The sequence below is a fragment of the Schistocerca serialis genome, chromosome 11 (genome assembly GCF_023864345.2).
Source record: "Schistocerca serialis cubense isolate TAMUIC-IGC-003099 chromosome 11, iqSchSeri2.2, whole genome shotgun sequence".
In the NCBI taxonomy this organism is placed as follows: Eukaryota; Metazoa; Arthropoda; class Insecta; order Orthoptera; family Acrididae; genus Schistocerca; species Schistocerca serialis.
In genome coordinates, this window is record NC_064648.1 from 126,510,390 (window position 1) to 126,526,549 (window position 16,160).

Here is a 16,160-nt window from a genome sequence, read left to right on the forward strand (position 1 = left end):
GCCTGCAAAATGTGGAGAAAGCCTGCAAAATGTGGAGAAAGCCTGCAAAATGTGGAGAAAGCCTGCAAAATGTGGAGAAAGCCTGCAAAATGTGGAGAAAGCCTGCAAAATGTGGAGAAAGCCTGCAAAATGTGGAGAAAGCCTGCAAAATGTGGAGAAAGCCTGCAAAATGTGGAGAAAGCCTGCAAAATGTGGAGAAAGCCTGCAAAATGTGGAGAAAGCCTGCAAAATGTGGAGAAAGCCTGCAAAATGTGGAGAAAGCCTGCAAAATGTGGAGAAAGCCTGCAAAATGTGGAGAAAGCCTGCAAAATGTGGAGAAAGCCTGCAAAATGTGGAGAAAGCCTGCAAAATGTGGAGAAAGCCTGCAAAATGTGGAGAAAGCCTGCAAAATGTGGAGAAAGCCTGCAAAATGTGGAGAAAGCCTGCAAAATGTGGAGAAAGCCTGCAAAATGTGGAGAAAGCCTGCAAAATGTGGAGAAAGCCTGCAAAATGTGGAGAAAGCCTGCAAAATGTGGAGAAAGCCTGCAAAATGTGGAGAAAGCCTGCAAAATGTGGAGAAAGCCTGCAAAATGTGGAGACGCTCCAGTGTAGCTTGTAATACTGGGTCATCAAAAAGTCAGTATAAATTTGAAAACTGAATAAATCACGGAATAATGTAGATAGAGGTGTACAAATTGACACACAAGCTTGGAATGACACGGGGTTTTATTAGAACCAAAAAAATACAAAAGTTCAAAAAATGCCCGACAGATGGCGCTTCATCTGATCAGAATAGCAATAATTAGCATAACAAAGTAAGACAAAGGAAAGATGATGTTCTTTACAGGAAATGCTCAATACGTCCACCATCGTTCCTCAACAACAGCTGTAGTCGAGGAATAATGTCGTGAACGGCACTGTAAAGCATGTGCAGAGTTACGGTGAGGCATTGGCGTCGGATGTTCTCTTTCGGCATCGGTCGATCACGATACACTTGCGACTTCGGGTAACCCCGAAGCCAATAAGCGCACGGACTCAGGTCTGGGGACCTGGGAGGCCAAATGTGATGAAAGTGGCGGCTGAGCACACGATTGTCACCAAACGACGCGTGCAAGAGATCTTTCACGCGTCTAGCAATATGGGGTGGAGCGCCATCCTGAGGCAAACATCGTACGTTCCAGCAGGTGTTTATCAGCCAGGCTGGGGATGATGCGATACTGTAACATATTGGTGTACCTCTACCCGTCACGGTAGCACTTACAAAACCAGAATCACGCATTTCCTCAAAGAAAAAAGACCCGATAATGGTAGATGTGGTAAATCCGACCCATATCCTGACTTTCTTGTCGTGCAGTGGAGTTTCCAAGACAGTTCTAGGATTTTCCGTAGCCCAAATTCTGCAGTTGTGGGCGTTGACAGACCCTCGGAGCGCAAAATGAGCTTCTTCGGTCCACAACACGTTAATCAATCAATCGTCATCTTCCGCCATCTTTTGAAACGCCCACACCGCAAATGCCCTCCGCTTCACTAAATCGCCAGGTAACAGTTCATGATGCCGATGGATTTTGTACGGATAGCATCAGAGGGTACGCCTCAGTGCCAACCAAACAGTAGTGTATGGAATGCCGGTGCGGCACGAGCGCTGACTTCCCCATGCATAGACGAACCCGCTACAGTCTCCATTTCTTCCTGAACTGTCAACCCGTGGCTTCGTCATTCGAAATCATTCTCGTCACAGCTGCATTTGTCAACGGACCTTGACCAGTTCGAATCCCCTCGCTATGGCGATAGGATCGCAACGCTGAACTAGCACATTCCCCATTCTAATAATGCAACTTCACTTAAAGTGCCTTTTCAGGTAACGTCAACGTGCTGCGATGCTGGTGCATCTGATTCTCTTTCTCATTACAGCTCCTTTTATACACGATTGTCATGTCCAGTCACTGATGTTTTGCTGTCCAGCGCCATCTGTCTGACAGTTTGTGAACTTTTTTTTTTCTTCTTCTAATAAAACCCTATGTCATTCCAAGCTTGTGTGTGAATTTTTACCTCTCTATCTACATTATTCCGTGGTTTATTAAGTTTTCAAATTTATACTTACTTTTTGATCACCTGGTACATCTGAGATACGGGACTTAGGTTCAGTGGGGGATTGGTCTCTTCATTTCACTTCACGGTGCAGAATTGGTAGGTTACAATTATTTGTGTGATCCTGTCACATCCAAAAATCTAACTGTTAGTAAATTTTTAATTTACCTTATTTAATTGCAATACAGAATTAAAGTTTATGATTGAAGTCAGAAACATTTTGTGCTCTTCTCTGTTTAGTATAGCTATTAGTTTCATGTGCATTGATGATTGGTTCTATGAACTGCTGCATCTAGTTCATTTAAAGTACTGTCGTTGAGGGGCATATGTTACTGTTTGCTATCTCACTGGCCATCAGCCTTAGCACTGCTTTCTGCTTTATTATACTGCTTGATGCAATAATGACTAATTAGGCTGGGGACCGATATTAATATGTAATATTACAACTTGCTTTTGTTGCTGGGAGAATGTCTGTTCCTGACCCACCTCTTTACTGTTGGTTATACTCTGCTGCAGTGTTTCGGAAACAAAGCCCATTCCGATTGTTCTGTTCCCATTAGGTTATCTCATGGTCACAACTTTCTCAAAAATTCCTCACAGAGGTTTAATGTTAGCCTTGACTGACGTTTAAGGAGGTCGATGTTACCATTACGAGCTTTTGCTGGGAGATGTCACTGAAGGACATACAAGCCAGGCATGGAGTGTGTCAGGTGGTGACAATTTGTCAGGACAGCAAAATGTTCCAATATGAAACAGTCTATACACTTGTATGATGGGTAGTGATGTCACCAGACTGAAAAGTGAAGAAATACAAAGAAATGTATAAATGAAAGCACGCAGCAATCAGTTGTCTTTTTTTTGCGGGTTTTATTATGCAAATCTAGATTTCAGCTAGTGCCTAGCTATTATCAATGCACCATTTTTTAAATCTCTCTGCATGTTGGTTCCCTGTTGTTTGGGAATCAGTCACAGTTTCTCGAGTATTCAAAGAATGGTGACTGACACCCGAACAACAGGGAACTAATATGCAAGGGGTTAAAAAAATAGTGCATTGATAATGGCTAGGCACTAGCCGAAATCTGGATTTGTAAAGTTTAAAGAAAAGTTTAATCTAAGTCAAAACATCTCAATTGATGAAGGAATGATAATGTAATGGTACAATGATGTGTTGTTGCGAATAAGAAGATGGACAGTGAAGTAGAACAGTTAACAATGATTGCTGATTAACTTTTATATTAAAGAGCGACACGCATTGTTCATCTGAGTGAGACTGTGGTTGGTTGGTTAGATTATACTGCACAGTGAGTATTGTTGTATAATTGAAATGTGCAGTATGTGCATATCTGGTAAGAGAGACTTAATTATGTAATTAAAACACGCACTGGCCATAACTAATTCTGTGATGGAGTGACATTTATGGAAGTGTTTTGACCGCGTTATTGGTTGTGGATAGTGCTGTACCCACCCATATTTACAACATATTTTTCACCGTGATCGTTGCCGCTGCCGAATTACAAGCACACAAGTTGAGTATTTCTGGTCAATTTTAAGGCAGACACAGCTGCTGCCCCTATTACCAACATGCCATCTGGCGACAACACAGTGGTGTTGTGAGCATAGTATCGCGCAGTGGTCGGCGACAGCGTGTTAGTATCTTTTGCGTTCTGTTGGTGTTTTGTTTAGGTAACAATAAGTTACACACGTCAACAAGTGTTTGTTTTTATACGTACTTGTGGCCTTCCATCATGGCGGATGAAAGAGACAACAGGATTATTTACAATGAATGCGCAGATGTCTTGTCTGACGTTCCAGACAACTTGGCCAATTGGGAAGAAGACACAGGATATAAAAAAAATGAAAGTGAAGCAGAATCATAAGAAGATAGTGAAATACATCCAAGAAGAATTCGGCGCATGCTACGGTTGCCAACTGATTTGGATGAATCAGATGAAAAAGACAGTGCACAGTGGTCAGACTTTGATTTACTGAGGACCAATAATAAATTTGAATGATTCCCGAGTCCAAATATATTTCCCAAAGATACACATAGTGTCAAGGATATCGTACATTTATATATTGGGAATGATCTATTTGAATATATTAACAATAAAACGAAAAAGTACTACAGTCAACATTGCAATAGAAGGAAAGTGGATTTAAAAAAAAAAAAAAAAAAAAAACGCCAAATTTGTCGACGTTACAGGACCCGAACTTAGAAAATGGTTTGGGCTTGCTATCCTTATGAGAATTGTAAGAAAAGCAAGGATCAATGATTATTGGTCTACGAATCCGATATTTCGCAAAATGATGTCCCGCAACCGATTCACACAAATATTATAATTTTTACATTTTTCTGACAGCAACTATAAACTGGATAACGCTGACCTGCTTGTCACAATGGAATTCTTAATTGATTATTTTTCCAAAAAGTTTAAATAAATGTTTAATCTAAGTCAAAACATCTCACCTGATGAAGGAATGATACTGTGACGTGGATGGTTAAATTTTAAAGTTTACAATCTGTCGAAAATTACGAAATACGGCATACTCATTCAGATGTTGTGCGATTCGAGTACGGGATACATTTCCCCATTCAAGATATACAGGGTTATTACAAATGATTAAAGCGATTTCACAGCTCTACAATAACTTTATTATTTGAAATATTTTCGCAATGCTTTGCACACACATACAAAAACTCAAAAAGTTTTTTTAGGCATTCACAAATGTTCGATATGTGCCCCTTTAGTGATTTGGCAGACATCAAGCCGATAATCAAGTTCCTCCCACACTCGGCGCAGCATGTCCCCATCAGTGAGTTCGAAAGCATCGTTGATGCGAGCTCGCAGTTCTGGCACGTTTCTTGGTAGAGAAGGTTTAAACACTGAATCTTTCACATAACCCCACAGAAAGAAATCGCATGGGGTTAAGTCGGGAGAGCGCGGAGGCCATGACACGAATTGCTGATCATGATCTCCACCACGACCGATCCATCGGTTTTCCAATCTCCTGTTTAAGAAATGCCGAACATCGTGATGGAAGTGCGGTGGAGCACCATCCTGTTGAAAGATGAAGTCGGCGCTGTCGGTCTCCAGTTGTGGCATGAGCTAATTTTCCAGCATGTCCAGATACACGTGTCCTGTAACGTTTTTTTCGCAGAAGAAAAAGGGGCCGTAAACTTTAAACCGTGAGATTGAACAAAACACATTAACTTTTGGTGAATTGCGAATTTGCTGCACAAATGCGTGAGGATTCTCTACCGCCCAGATTCGCACATGGTGTCTGTTCACTTCACCATTAAGAAAAAATGTTGCTTCATCACTGAAAACAAGTTTCGCACTGAACGCATCCTCTTCCATGAGCTGTTGCAACCGCGCCGAAAATTCAAAGCGTTTGACTTTGTCATCGGGTGTCAGGGCTTGTAGCAATTGTAAACGGTAAGGCTTCTGCTTTAGCCTTTTCCGTAAGATTTTCCAAACCGTCGGCTGTGGTACGTTTAGCTCCCTGCTTGCTTTATTCGTCAACTTCTGCGGGCTACGCGTGAAACTTGCCCGCACGCGTTCAACCGTTTCTTCGCTCACTGCAGGCCGACCCGTTGATTTCCCCTTACAGAGGCATCCAGAAGCTTTAAACTGCGCATACCATCGCCGAATGGAGTTAGCAGTTGGTGGATCTTTGTTGAACTTCGTCCTGAAGTGTCGTTGCACTGTTAGGACTGACTGATGTGAGTGCATTTCAAGCATGACATACGCTTTCTCGGCTCCTGTCGCCGTTTTGTCTCACTGCGCTCTCGAGCGCTCTGGCGGCAGAAATCTGAAGTGCGGCTTCTGCTGAACAAAACTTTATGAGCTTTTTTACGTATCTGTAGTGTGTCACGACCACATGTCAATGAATGGAGCTACAGTGAATTTATGAAATCGCTTCAACCATTTGTAATAGCCCTGTATTCCGTCGCTGAACAGCCTTTAGCAAAAACAGTGCTGGAACTATTGACACCTTCTGATGGAAAGTGGCTTCACCTCTGCATGGATAATTATTATAACAGTGTAGAACTCGCAAGAGAAGTTACTTGAAAAGAAAATTCGAGTTTGAGGAACGATACGGCAAAATAAAGGATTTCTGGAAAATTAAAGTGCGCAAAAGTCAATGTGTTTGAAACTTGTCACCAACAGAAAGGTGACAGGCAGCCGACGACAAGCCGAGTAATCCGAATTAGCACTGCCGGTGCCAAGCGAATAAATTTGTACGAGACGCCCGGATGGCAAAGTGTTAACAACTGGACTAAAAATAGAGCCATCGTTAGTGCAGTACGTTTCTAAGTACTGCACAATAAGGCAACTGCACAGTGACGACTGTATCTGTCATTCTACATAAATGCACATGTCACGGTGACGGGTATACCCCTCATTGAACATCAGTGAGCCGATAATACTACAAATATCATTTTGCGAAAAATTAGGTCTAATCTCACCTGTCCCGAGCCACGAACCACTTCAAAATCTGCGAAAGAAAGATGCCTCGATCAGAGAATGCACCAAGATCCTAGCAAACTCTGGACTTCTGACATTCCTGATTTCAGAATCAACAGGCTATGTTCAAGGCATCCCTCTCTTGCACTTGCAAATAACCTAATTGGGATTAGTGTCAATTATTGGAGGAGATAATAGCTCCAAAATGACCAGCACCATGCCAACCATTATCCTGTAATACTGAGGCTGTCCATCATTTTCACCAACACTACAAGATATGGTCAACTCTCAACCTAATGAGAGCAGATATGGACAACTTGCAGATTTACTTTTCAAATGGGGAACGCCAAAATGTGACACCGTTGCACTGAGGCAGACTATCCAACACAACAGGGAAGAAGGTAGTGCCAGGACATACAGAGGGAGCTATGAGGAATTACCGATGGCAACCTCAAAATTCCATCTAATTTACACAACCGCTAGATGTTTGTATGTGATTGGTAATAATTTAATGTGATGTAACCCAACAATGAAATGTATGAGGGTTGACTGAAAAGTAATACCTCCACCTTCATAACTCTTCAACAGTTGGTAGCACTGGTATGTGGAACGTACTGGTTTGTTCCGTATCCTCTTCTCTACAGCTCCAGTTGGCGGGAAGCCTTAACATTGAGTGGTTGTATCGTTACAGCGTCAAGTATGGAACCCTGTGCAGACAGTTGGTCAATGCTATTTAAGCAACGTGCAGCCACTGAATTCTTGACAGCAGAAGGTGTCTGACTTCCACCTGTCCTCGATAATGAAAGATGATCTGCAGGGACATCATTTTGCTTCTGATGAAGACATTGAGAGAACTGTAAAGACTGTGGTCGTGGAAACAGAGTGTCGACTTCTTCCATGACAGCTTCAGAAAAGTTGTTCACCATTGGCAAAATGTATCCAATTGGCCAGTGGTTAGGTAGAAAAGTGAATATTGGTAATTAAAGATCACATTCTAAGGATTATTTCTGCATTTGATTTATTAAAATATTCCCATTCAAACCCAATTAATGGAGGTGGAGGCATTACTTTTCATTCAACCCTCGTACTTAGATGCCATATGCTAAATAAAATACATGGATATTTCTCCAGATACAGTACTCCATTATACAGGGGTAGTGTTCCAATCCATCATCACATGTATTACTCCATAATACATGTAAAACAAAGCACAGAACTATAGACACAGAAATGCTGAATGAAGTGTTCAAATGGTTCAAATGGCTCTGAGCACTATGGGACTCAACTGCTGAGGTCATTAGTCCCCTAGAACTTAGAACTAGTTAAACCTAACTAACCTAAGGACATCACACACATCCATGCCCGAGGCAGGATTCGAACCTGCGACCGTAGCGGTCTTGCGGTTCCAGACTGTAGCGCCTTTAACCGCACGGCCACTTCGGCCGGCGCTGAATGAAGTGTGTTTGGCTGTCAAGAGAGCCATGCGTGATGCCTTCAATGACTACCACAGCAGAATATTGTCACGTGACCTTTCACAGAACCCAAAGACATTCTGATTGAGTGTAATGAATGAGACACGAACTGAAAGTGAGGGAAACAAAGAAAAAGCTGAAATGCTTAACTCAATTTTTCCCAAAGGGAAACCCATGAGAATTGCCCCAATTTAATCCTCATTCCATTGAAAAGATGAACAAAATGAGTATTAGTGTCAGATGTGTTGAGAAACAGCTGAAAACATCGTGGCCCTATGGAATCCCTATCAGATTTTATAGTGAATTTGCAGCTGAGTTAGCCCCTAGCCCATCTTCTAACTATAATTTATCGTAGATCCCTCAAGCAATGAACTGTGCCCAAAAATAAATAAATAAATTAGAGAGAGCACAGATCACAGCCATCTACGATCTAGGGTAGCAGAAGTGATCCAAGTGATCCACGTAACTACCATCCAATGTCCGCCCCGGTAGCTGAGTGGTCAGCGTGACAGACTGTCAATCCTAAGGGCCCGGGTTCGATTCCCGGCTGGGTCGGAGATTTTGTCCGCTCAGGGACTGGGTGTTGTGTTGTCCTAATCATCATCATTTCATCCCCATTGACGCGCAGGTCGCCGAAGTGGCGTCAAATCGAAAGACCTGCACCAGGCGAACGGTCTACCCCACGGGAGGCCCTAGCCACACGACATTTCCATTTTTTGACCATCCAAAATCCCTGATACCAATTTGTTGGAGAATCTTAGAACATGTTCAGAGCTCAAGCATAATGAGGTATCTTCAACAGAATGACCTCCTCAATGCCAACCAGCATAGATTCTGAAAACATCGATCATGTGAAATGCAACTCTCACTTTTCTAGCATGACATACTGAAAGCTAGGGATCAAGGCAACCAGGTAGATGCAGTATTTCTCGATTTCCCAAAATCAACTGGCTCAGTACCACACCTATGCTTACTGTCAAAAGTATGATCATATGGGGTATCAAGTGAAATTTGTGACGGAGCTGAGGACTTTTTGTACTAACGATAGCATGTTATCCTGGATGAGAGCCACTGTCAGATGGAGAAGTAACTTCAGCCCCAGGGAAGTGTGTTGGGTTCCTTGCTGTTCATCATGTATATTAATAGTAAAATCAGGCTTTTTGAAGATGATGCAATTACCTATAATGAAGTACTATCTGAGAGAAGCTGCATAAATATTTAATCAACTCCTGACAAGATTTCAACATAGTGCAGAGATTGACAACTTGCGCTAAATGTTCAGAAATGTAAAATTTTACACTTCACCAAACTAAAATCATTCTCCCTGCACTCCACACGTGGTTGGAAAGGGAAGAAAGCCCAATAACTGGTAGGGTGGGACATACCCTCTGCCATGCACCTCATGATTGATAGCAGAGTATAGATGTAGATGTAGATCCCCTCTCTGCAGCATTCCTCCAGAAGTGGTGCCAAGTACCCACCACAGTTGCAATGGCTTCTTGACTGGAAGGAAAAACACTGACCCACAAGGAATTTCTTCTGTTCTGAGGATAGACGGAGGTTCCTGGCAGAAAAATCTAGAGGATAGAGCGGGTGTTCCAGCACTTCATAGTGCAAATTCCTCAGTTTTCCCATTGCCAAGAACTTTTGTGGATAGGTGCATTGTTCAGATGGAAGACAATTTTTTTTCTTCTTTATGTCAGGTCTGTTTTCATGAATGCCTGCATCTAGTTTTGTTAGAAGTTGAGAACAATATTCTTCCATTATGATTTTACCTTTTTCAGGACAGTTGAACAACAATGGACCATCCACATCCCAAAACACTGATGCCACGACCTTCCCCACCGATGGCACAGTCCTTGCCTCCTCCGCAGCTGAAGAACTGGCTTCTATCCGCTGCATAGAGTACTGCTTGGATTCGGGAGTGTAGCATTGAATCCATGTTTCATCCACTATCACGTATCAACACAAAGAGTTACTTCCGGTTTTCTTAAAAAAGTGCCAAGCACTTTTCAGAAAGTGTTGTGTGAACTTATTTGTGACCGCAGTGAGCAAATGTGGCACCTATCTTGCTCAAAGATAGTGCAAGATGTGACCAACACGTTTCTTTGATATGTCTAGAGCAACAGCAATTTCACGCATCTTTATATGCCGATCTTCCAAAATCATATTGTCCACTTTGCTGACAATTTTTGATCTGTTTGCATTGTTTGGACATCCTTTGCGCGGATCGTCCTAGACAGCCACGTTTAAACTCGACCACCTTTTTAGTGAAATTGAAGGTGAAGAGCCTCCACACAAATTTACAAGCTGCAAATGAATTTTGGTCAGTGTTAAAACTTCTTTTATCAAGAATTTAATCACTGCATGATACTTGATTTTTCCATTTTCAACATCACACACACCACAGCTTCAAACAACTGCCTACAGTCTGCTGGCTGGAATGACTGCAAGTGCCTGGCAGAAAGTTCATCGAACCATTTTCATACTACTTCTCTAACACTCCACTCTCGAATGGCTTGTGGGGAAAACGAACACCTAAACCTTTCTGTTCGAGCTCTGATTTCTTTTATTTTATTTTGATGAACATTCCTACCTATGTAGGTTGGGCTCAACAAAATATTTTCGCATTCGGAAGAGAAAGTTGGTGACTGAAATTTCGTAAATAGATCTCACCACGGCGAAAAATGTCTTTGCTTTAATGACTTCCACCCCAACTCACGTATCATATCTGCCAACTCTCTCCCCTATTACGTGATAATACAAAACAAGCTGCCCTTTTTTGCAACCTTTCGATGTCCTCCGTCAATCCCACCTGGTAAGGATCCCACACTGCGCAGCAATATTCTAACAGAGGACTCACGAGTGTAGTGTAAGCTGTCTCTTTAGTGGACTTGTTGCATCTTCTAAGTGTCCTGCCAATGAAACGCAACCTTTGGCTCGCCTTCCCCACAATATAATCTATGTGGTCTTTCCAACTGCAGTTGTTCGTAATTTTAACACCCAGGTACTTAGTTGAATTGACAGCCTTGAGAATTGTACTATTTATCGAGTAATCGAATTCCAACGGATTTCTTTTGGAATGCACGTGGATCACCTCACACTTTTCGTTATTTAGCGTCAACTGCCAACTGCAACACCATACAGCAATCTTCTCTAAATCACTTTGCAACTGATACTGGTCTTCGAATGACCTTACTAGACGGTAAATTACAGCATCATCTGTGAACAACCTAAGAGAACTGCTCAGATTGTCACCCAGGTCATTTATATAGATCAGGAACAGCAGAGGTCCCAGGACGCTTCCCTGGGGAACACCTGATATCACTTCAGTTTTACTCTATGATTTGCCATCTATTACTACGGACTGTGACCTTCCAGACAGGAAATCACGAATCCAGTCACACAACTGAGACGATACCCCACAGGCCCGCAGCTTGATTAGAAGTCGCTTGTGAGGAATGGTGTCAAAAGCCTTCCGGAAATCCAGAAACACGGAATCAACTTGTGATCCCCTGTCGATAGCGGCCATTACCTCGTGCGAATAAAGAGCCAGCTGCGTTGCACATGAACGATGTTTTCTGAAACCATGCTGATTACGTATCTATAGATCATTCCCTTCGAGGTGATTCATAATGTTTGAATACACAGGATGTATACGTGGACAAGGAAAGAAAAATTCCCGGATTTCACGTGCATTTCCCGGTTAAAAATACACTTTCTCCCGGATGAAAATACACTTTTTTCCGTGTTAAGTGACAGTATCCTTTTGCTCGGAACTGTAAAACTTATCAATTTATAGAGATTGCAACGCGCTTTTGTAAGCCAGTCGTCGTTCAAGTCACGTGACCTCGCCAACCGATACAGCGGATATTCAAAGCAAAAGACACGTCATGTCGTCAGCCAATAGCATTATCACTGTTAAGTAGCGCGTACACACAAATAGGAAAAGTTAATGGTTTAAATTAATATACATAATGTAGCTACAAGAAAAGCAAAGCTTTCACATACTATATTGGTATCAACGATTAATAAGCTGCACGAGAAGCTTAACTTTCAAGTATAACGTTGATCTTCTTTGTGCGTGTTACACTTTAAGATACATCACACAAATGTGCCAGTAAAATTTTTAATAACGACATAAATGTATGATCTTCTGGGCCCGAAATTTTTCTAAATGGTCATCCTCAAAGAGTTGATTTTTAAATGAGAGTCAAATGCTCCGTGATTAAAGAAATTCATCGCACATAGGTCATCTTGGGTAAAAGGAAGTTTACTTTGAAAGTAAGGCTTTTCTCAATCATTCGCAATATTTTCCTGCGTCCTGTTAGAAAGAGGTTCGTTTCAGCAGTTGCCAGAGAGCGCCAATTGCAGGAGTCACACCGCTTCCGCAGCTCCGATGACGCAAGAAGCCCGTATGTTCGTACGTGTAAAACATTAAAAGATCTTAAGTTACGTCATAAAGGAAAAAAAGACATCAGAGAATATTCCTAGAGCATCGGAATTTCGTGAACCATAATAACGTGCATAATTCGGTTTAAAGTGCACATTCGTACGTCCAGATTCGGTTGTAAATTTTCTTGGCATACCAGTACTGTATTATTTCATTTTTGGTTCTTTATTATGGCATAATGCCATACTTGCAAGAAGACGAAAACATGCTCTTTTGAAATGCAGAGAACAGTTGAAACAGTCCGCAGCTCGTGGTCGTGCGGTAGCGTTCTCGCTTCCCACGCCTGGGTTCCCGGGTTCGATTCCCGGCGGGGTCAGGGATTTTCTCTGCCTCGTGATGACTGGGTGTTGTGTGCTGTCCTTAGGTTCGTTAGGTTTAAGTAGTTCTAAGTTCTAGGGGACTGATGACCAAAGATGTTAAGTCCCATAGTGCTCAGAGCCATTTGAACCATTTTTTGAACAGTTGAAACTAGACAATAGTCTGGAATTAAGCATTTGGTTACAAATAAATTGACTGCCTCAGCGGAAAAGATTTATAAAAACCACTTTTTTTAAGATAACAGACAAAAATAACTTAATTGTTCTGCAAGGCGATTAATGCTCGACTGAAATTGCCGCCTGGGGCAGATACCCCGGGTCGCTCCTAGTGAATATGGCAGCTTGCGCGCGACAGTAAAATTTTTCCGAATAGCATCTTGCTGCTATTCATATATAGCTATCAGGCACACTTTAGTAGCCAGAGGCGGGAGAAGGTACTACACACACGTGACGCAACAGCGCATGCGCATGGGCCCGCACGCAACTGCTCACACGAATCTAATATGAATAGTTGCGACGTCACGCTCATCGGAGGCAATTTGTTGTTATGAAGCATTGCATAGTCTTCCTAAAGCCTCCGACACATTTTGCTGCTGGCAGATGCTTGTATGAGCACTGTGTTTTGTTGTTGTACACGACACATTTCCTTTGCAACTTAAATTTTATTTTAGTTTTTTTCTCTCGTTCATGGTTTATTGCTGCAGTATTATTCTGCAGTAGCGGGATACAGTAATATCCTTTGTTTGACAAAAATTTAACTGAAAACTAAAACAAAAAAATCCCGGAATTCTAAAAAATTCCTGGGTATTTCCCGGTTTTCTCTCGGATGAAAAAATTCCCGGGTTTTTCCCGGACCTCCCGGTTGTCCCGGGTCGTATACACCCTGATACAGTATATGCTCCAAAACCCTCTCCCCTCTCACCCCTGTGGTGCGATAGCACGAAACAGGCTGCCCTTCTTTGCACTTTTTCAATGTCCTCCGTCAAGCCTACCTGGTAAGGATCCCATACCGTGAGGGGCGGGGGGAAATCGTGCGAGTAGAGCTGTCATTTCTAGGCGAGGCTGCAAACTTTTCAGACAGCTCTCACTGATAACTACATCATCTGCAAAAAGTCTGAGGTTACTACTAAGACTGTCTGGCCAGGTCAGTAAAACACAACATGAAGATCTGTCTGAACACACTTCGCCAGTGGGTGCTCCAGGCTAGTGCCCCTACTGTCAATACCTGTCCACTGGAGGTGACACCTAACCTACTGAGGAACCCCAGCCTCCACTCCCTGAGCGACCCGGGGCCCCGGGGCTACTCACTGGACTGCAGGCAGGGCTTGCAGTTTCCGCGGTGGCACAGCTCCTCACAGCGGTGCTTGCCGCAGCTCAGCACGTGGTTGCACACCAGCGGGCATGTGTGGTCCTGCTCGATGCAGCACTCCTGCCCGCACTTGTGCTTGCCGCAGGCGCGCTTCTGCGAACAAAAACACACGACTCTCTCAGCTTCCGGGTGGAATACGGTGGCCGGCCCTTAAAATTCACAAAAACAATTTTTAAAAAGTCATTTTAATATTGCAGTAAAAAGTCTTAAGTTGCATTATACACTCCTGGAAATTGAAATAAGAACACCGTGAATTCATTGTCCCAGGAAGGGGAAACTTTATTGACACATTCCTGGGGTCAGATACATCACATGATCACACTGACAGAACCACGGGCACATAGACACAGGCAACAGAGCATGCACAATGTCGGCACTAGTACAGTGTATATCCACCTTTCGCAGCAATGCAGGCTGCTATTCTCCCATGGAGACGATCGTAGAGATGCTGGATGTAGTCCTGTGGAACGGCTTGCCATGCCATTTCCACCTGGCGCCTCAGTTGGACCAGCGTTCGTGCTGGACGTGCAGACCGCGTGAGACGACGCTTCATCCAGTCCCAAACAAGTTAAAGGGGGGCAGATCCGGAGATCTTGCTGGCCAGGGTAGTTGACTTACACCTTCTAGAGCACGTTAGGTGGCACGGGATACATGCGGACGTGCATTGTCCTGTTGGAACAGCAAGTTCCCTTGCCGGTCTAGGAATGGTAGAACGATGGGTTCAATGACGGTTTGGATGTACCGTGCACTATTCAGTGTCCCCTCGACGATCACCAGTGGTGTACGGCCAGTGTAGGAGATCGCTTCCCACACCATGATGCCGGGTGTTGGCCCTGTGTGCCTCGGTCGTATGCAGTCCTGATTGTGGCACTCACCTGCACGGCGCCAAACACGCATACGACCGTCATTGGCACCAAGGCAGAAGCGACTCTCATCGCTGAAGACGACACGTCTCCATTCGTCCCTCCATTCACGCCTGTCGCGACACCACTGGAGGCGGGCTGCACGATGTTGGGGCGTGAGCGGAAGACGGCCTAACGGTGTGCGGGACCGTAGCCCAGCTTCATGGAGACGGTTGCGAATGGTCCTCGCCGATACCCCAGGAGCAACAGTGTCCCTAATTTGCTGGGAAGTGGCGGTGCGGTCCCCTACGGCACTGCGTAGGATCCTACGGTCTTGGCGTGCATCCGTGCGTCGCTGCGGTCCGGTCCCAGGTCGACGGGCACGTGCACCTTCCGCCGACCACTGGCGACAACATCGATGTACTGTGGAGACCTCACGCCCCACGTGTTGAGCAATTCGGCGGTACGTTCACCCGGCCTCCCGCATGCCCACTATACGCCCTCGCTCAAAGTCCGTCAACTGCACATACGGTTCACGTCCGCACTGTCGCGGCATGCTACCAGTGTTAAAGACTGCGATGGAGCTCCGTATGCCACGGCAAACTGGCTGACACTGACAGCGGCGGTGCACAAATGCTGCGCAGCTAGCGCCATTCGACGGCCAACACCGCGGTTCCTGGTGTGTCCGCTGTGCCGTGCGTGTGATCATTGCTTGTACAGCCCTCTCGCAGTGTCCGGAGCAAGTATGGTGGGTCTGACACACCGGTGTCAATGTGTTCTTTTTTCCATTTCCAGGAGTGTATTATCCAGGACAACAGTAAACTATTCGAGATGTAATTACTTAATTGTATTTCTCTGCTTCTAGTCACTTTCATTTATGTTAAATTAAACACGCATGCTGAGCATGTTCTACTCATCTTCAGGCATTTATACATGCAAAAAATTGTTACTTAAAAGTAAAATGTGAAACTAACTTAACACAGGACATGTATGGGAATAATGATGTTGGACAGAGTAAGGAAAGAAAATGGTTTTCTTGCTTTAAAGAAGCTCCACATTAAGGACGACCTTCAGGGTTTGATGACGTTCATTTAAATGTATTAATTCACAATGATCCGTGTCAGTGTACTCGAGAAAGGGCAAATGTGATGAAGTGTCATCATTTCACAAT

General features: G+C 43.7%; 1 protein-coding gene across 1 annotated transcript in view; it reads right to left on the bottom strand.

The window, feature by feature from the left end:
- Positions 1-16,160, bottom strand: part of LOC126426914 (transcriptional repressor NF-X1) — a 264,170-nt gene that overhangs the window by 103,542 nt on the left and 144,468 nt on the right. The window contains exon 11 of the mRNA XM_050089018.1: positions 14,087-14,240. Coding sequence (XP_049944975.1) covers positions 14,087-14,240 — 154 coding nt within the window. The remainder of the gene's footprint in view (positions 1-14,086; positions 14,241-16,160) is intronic.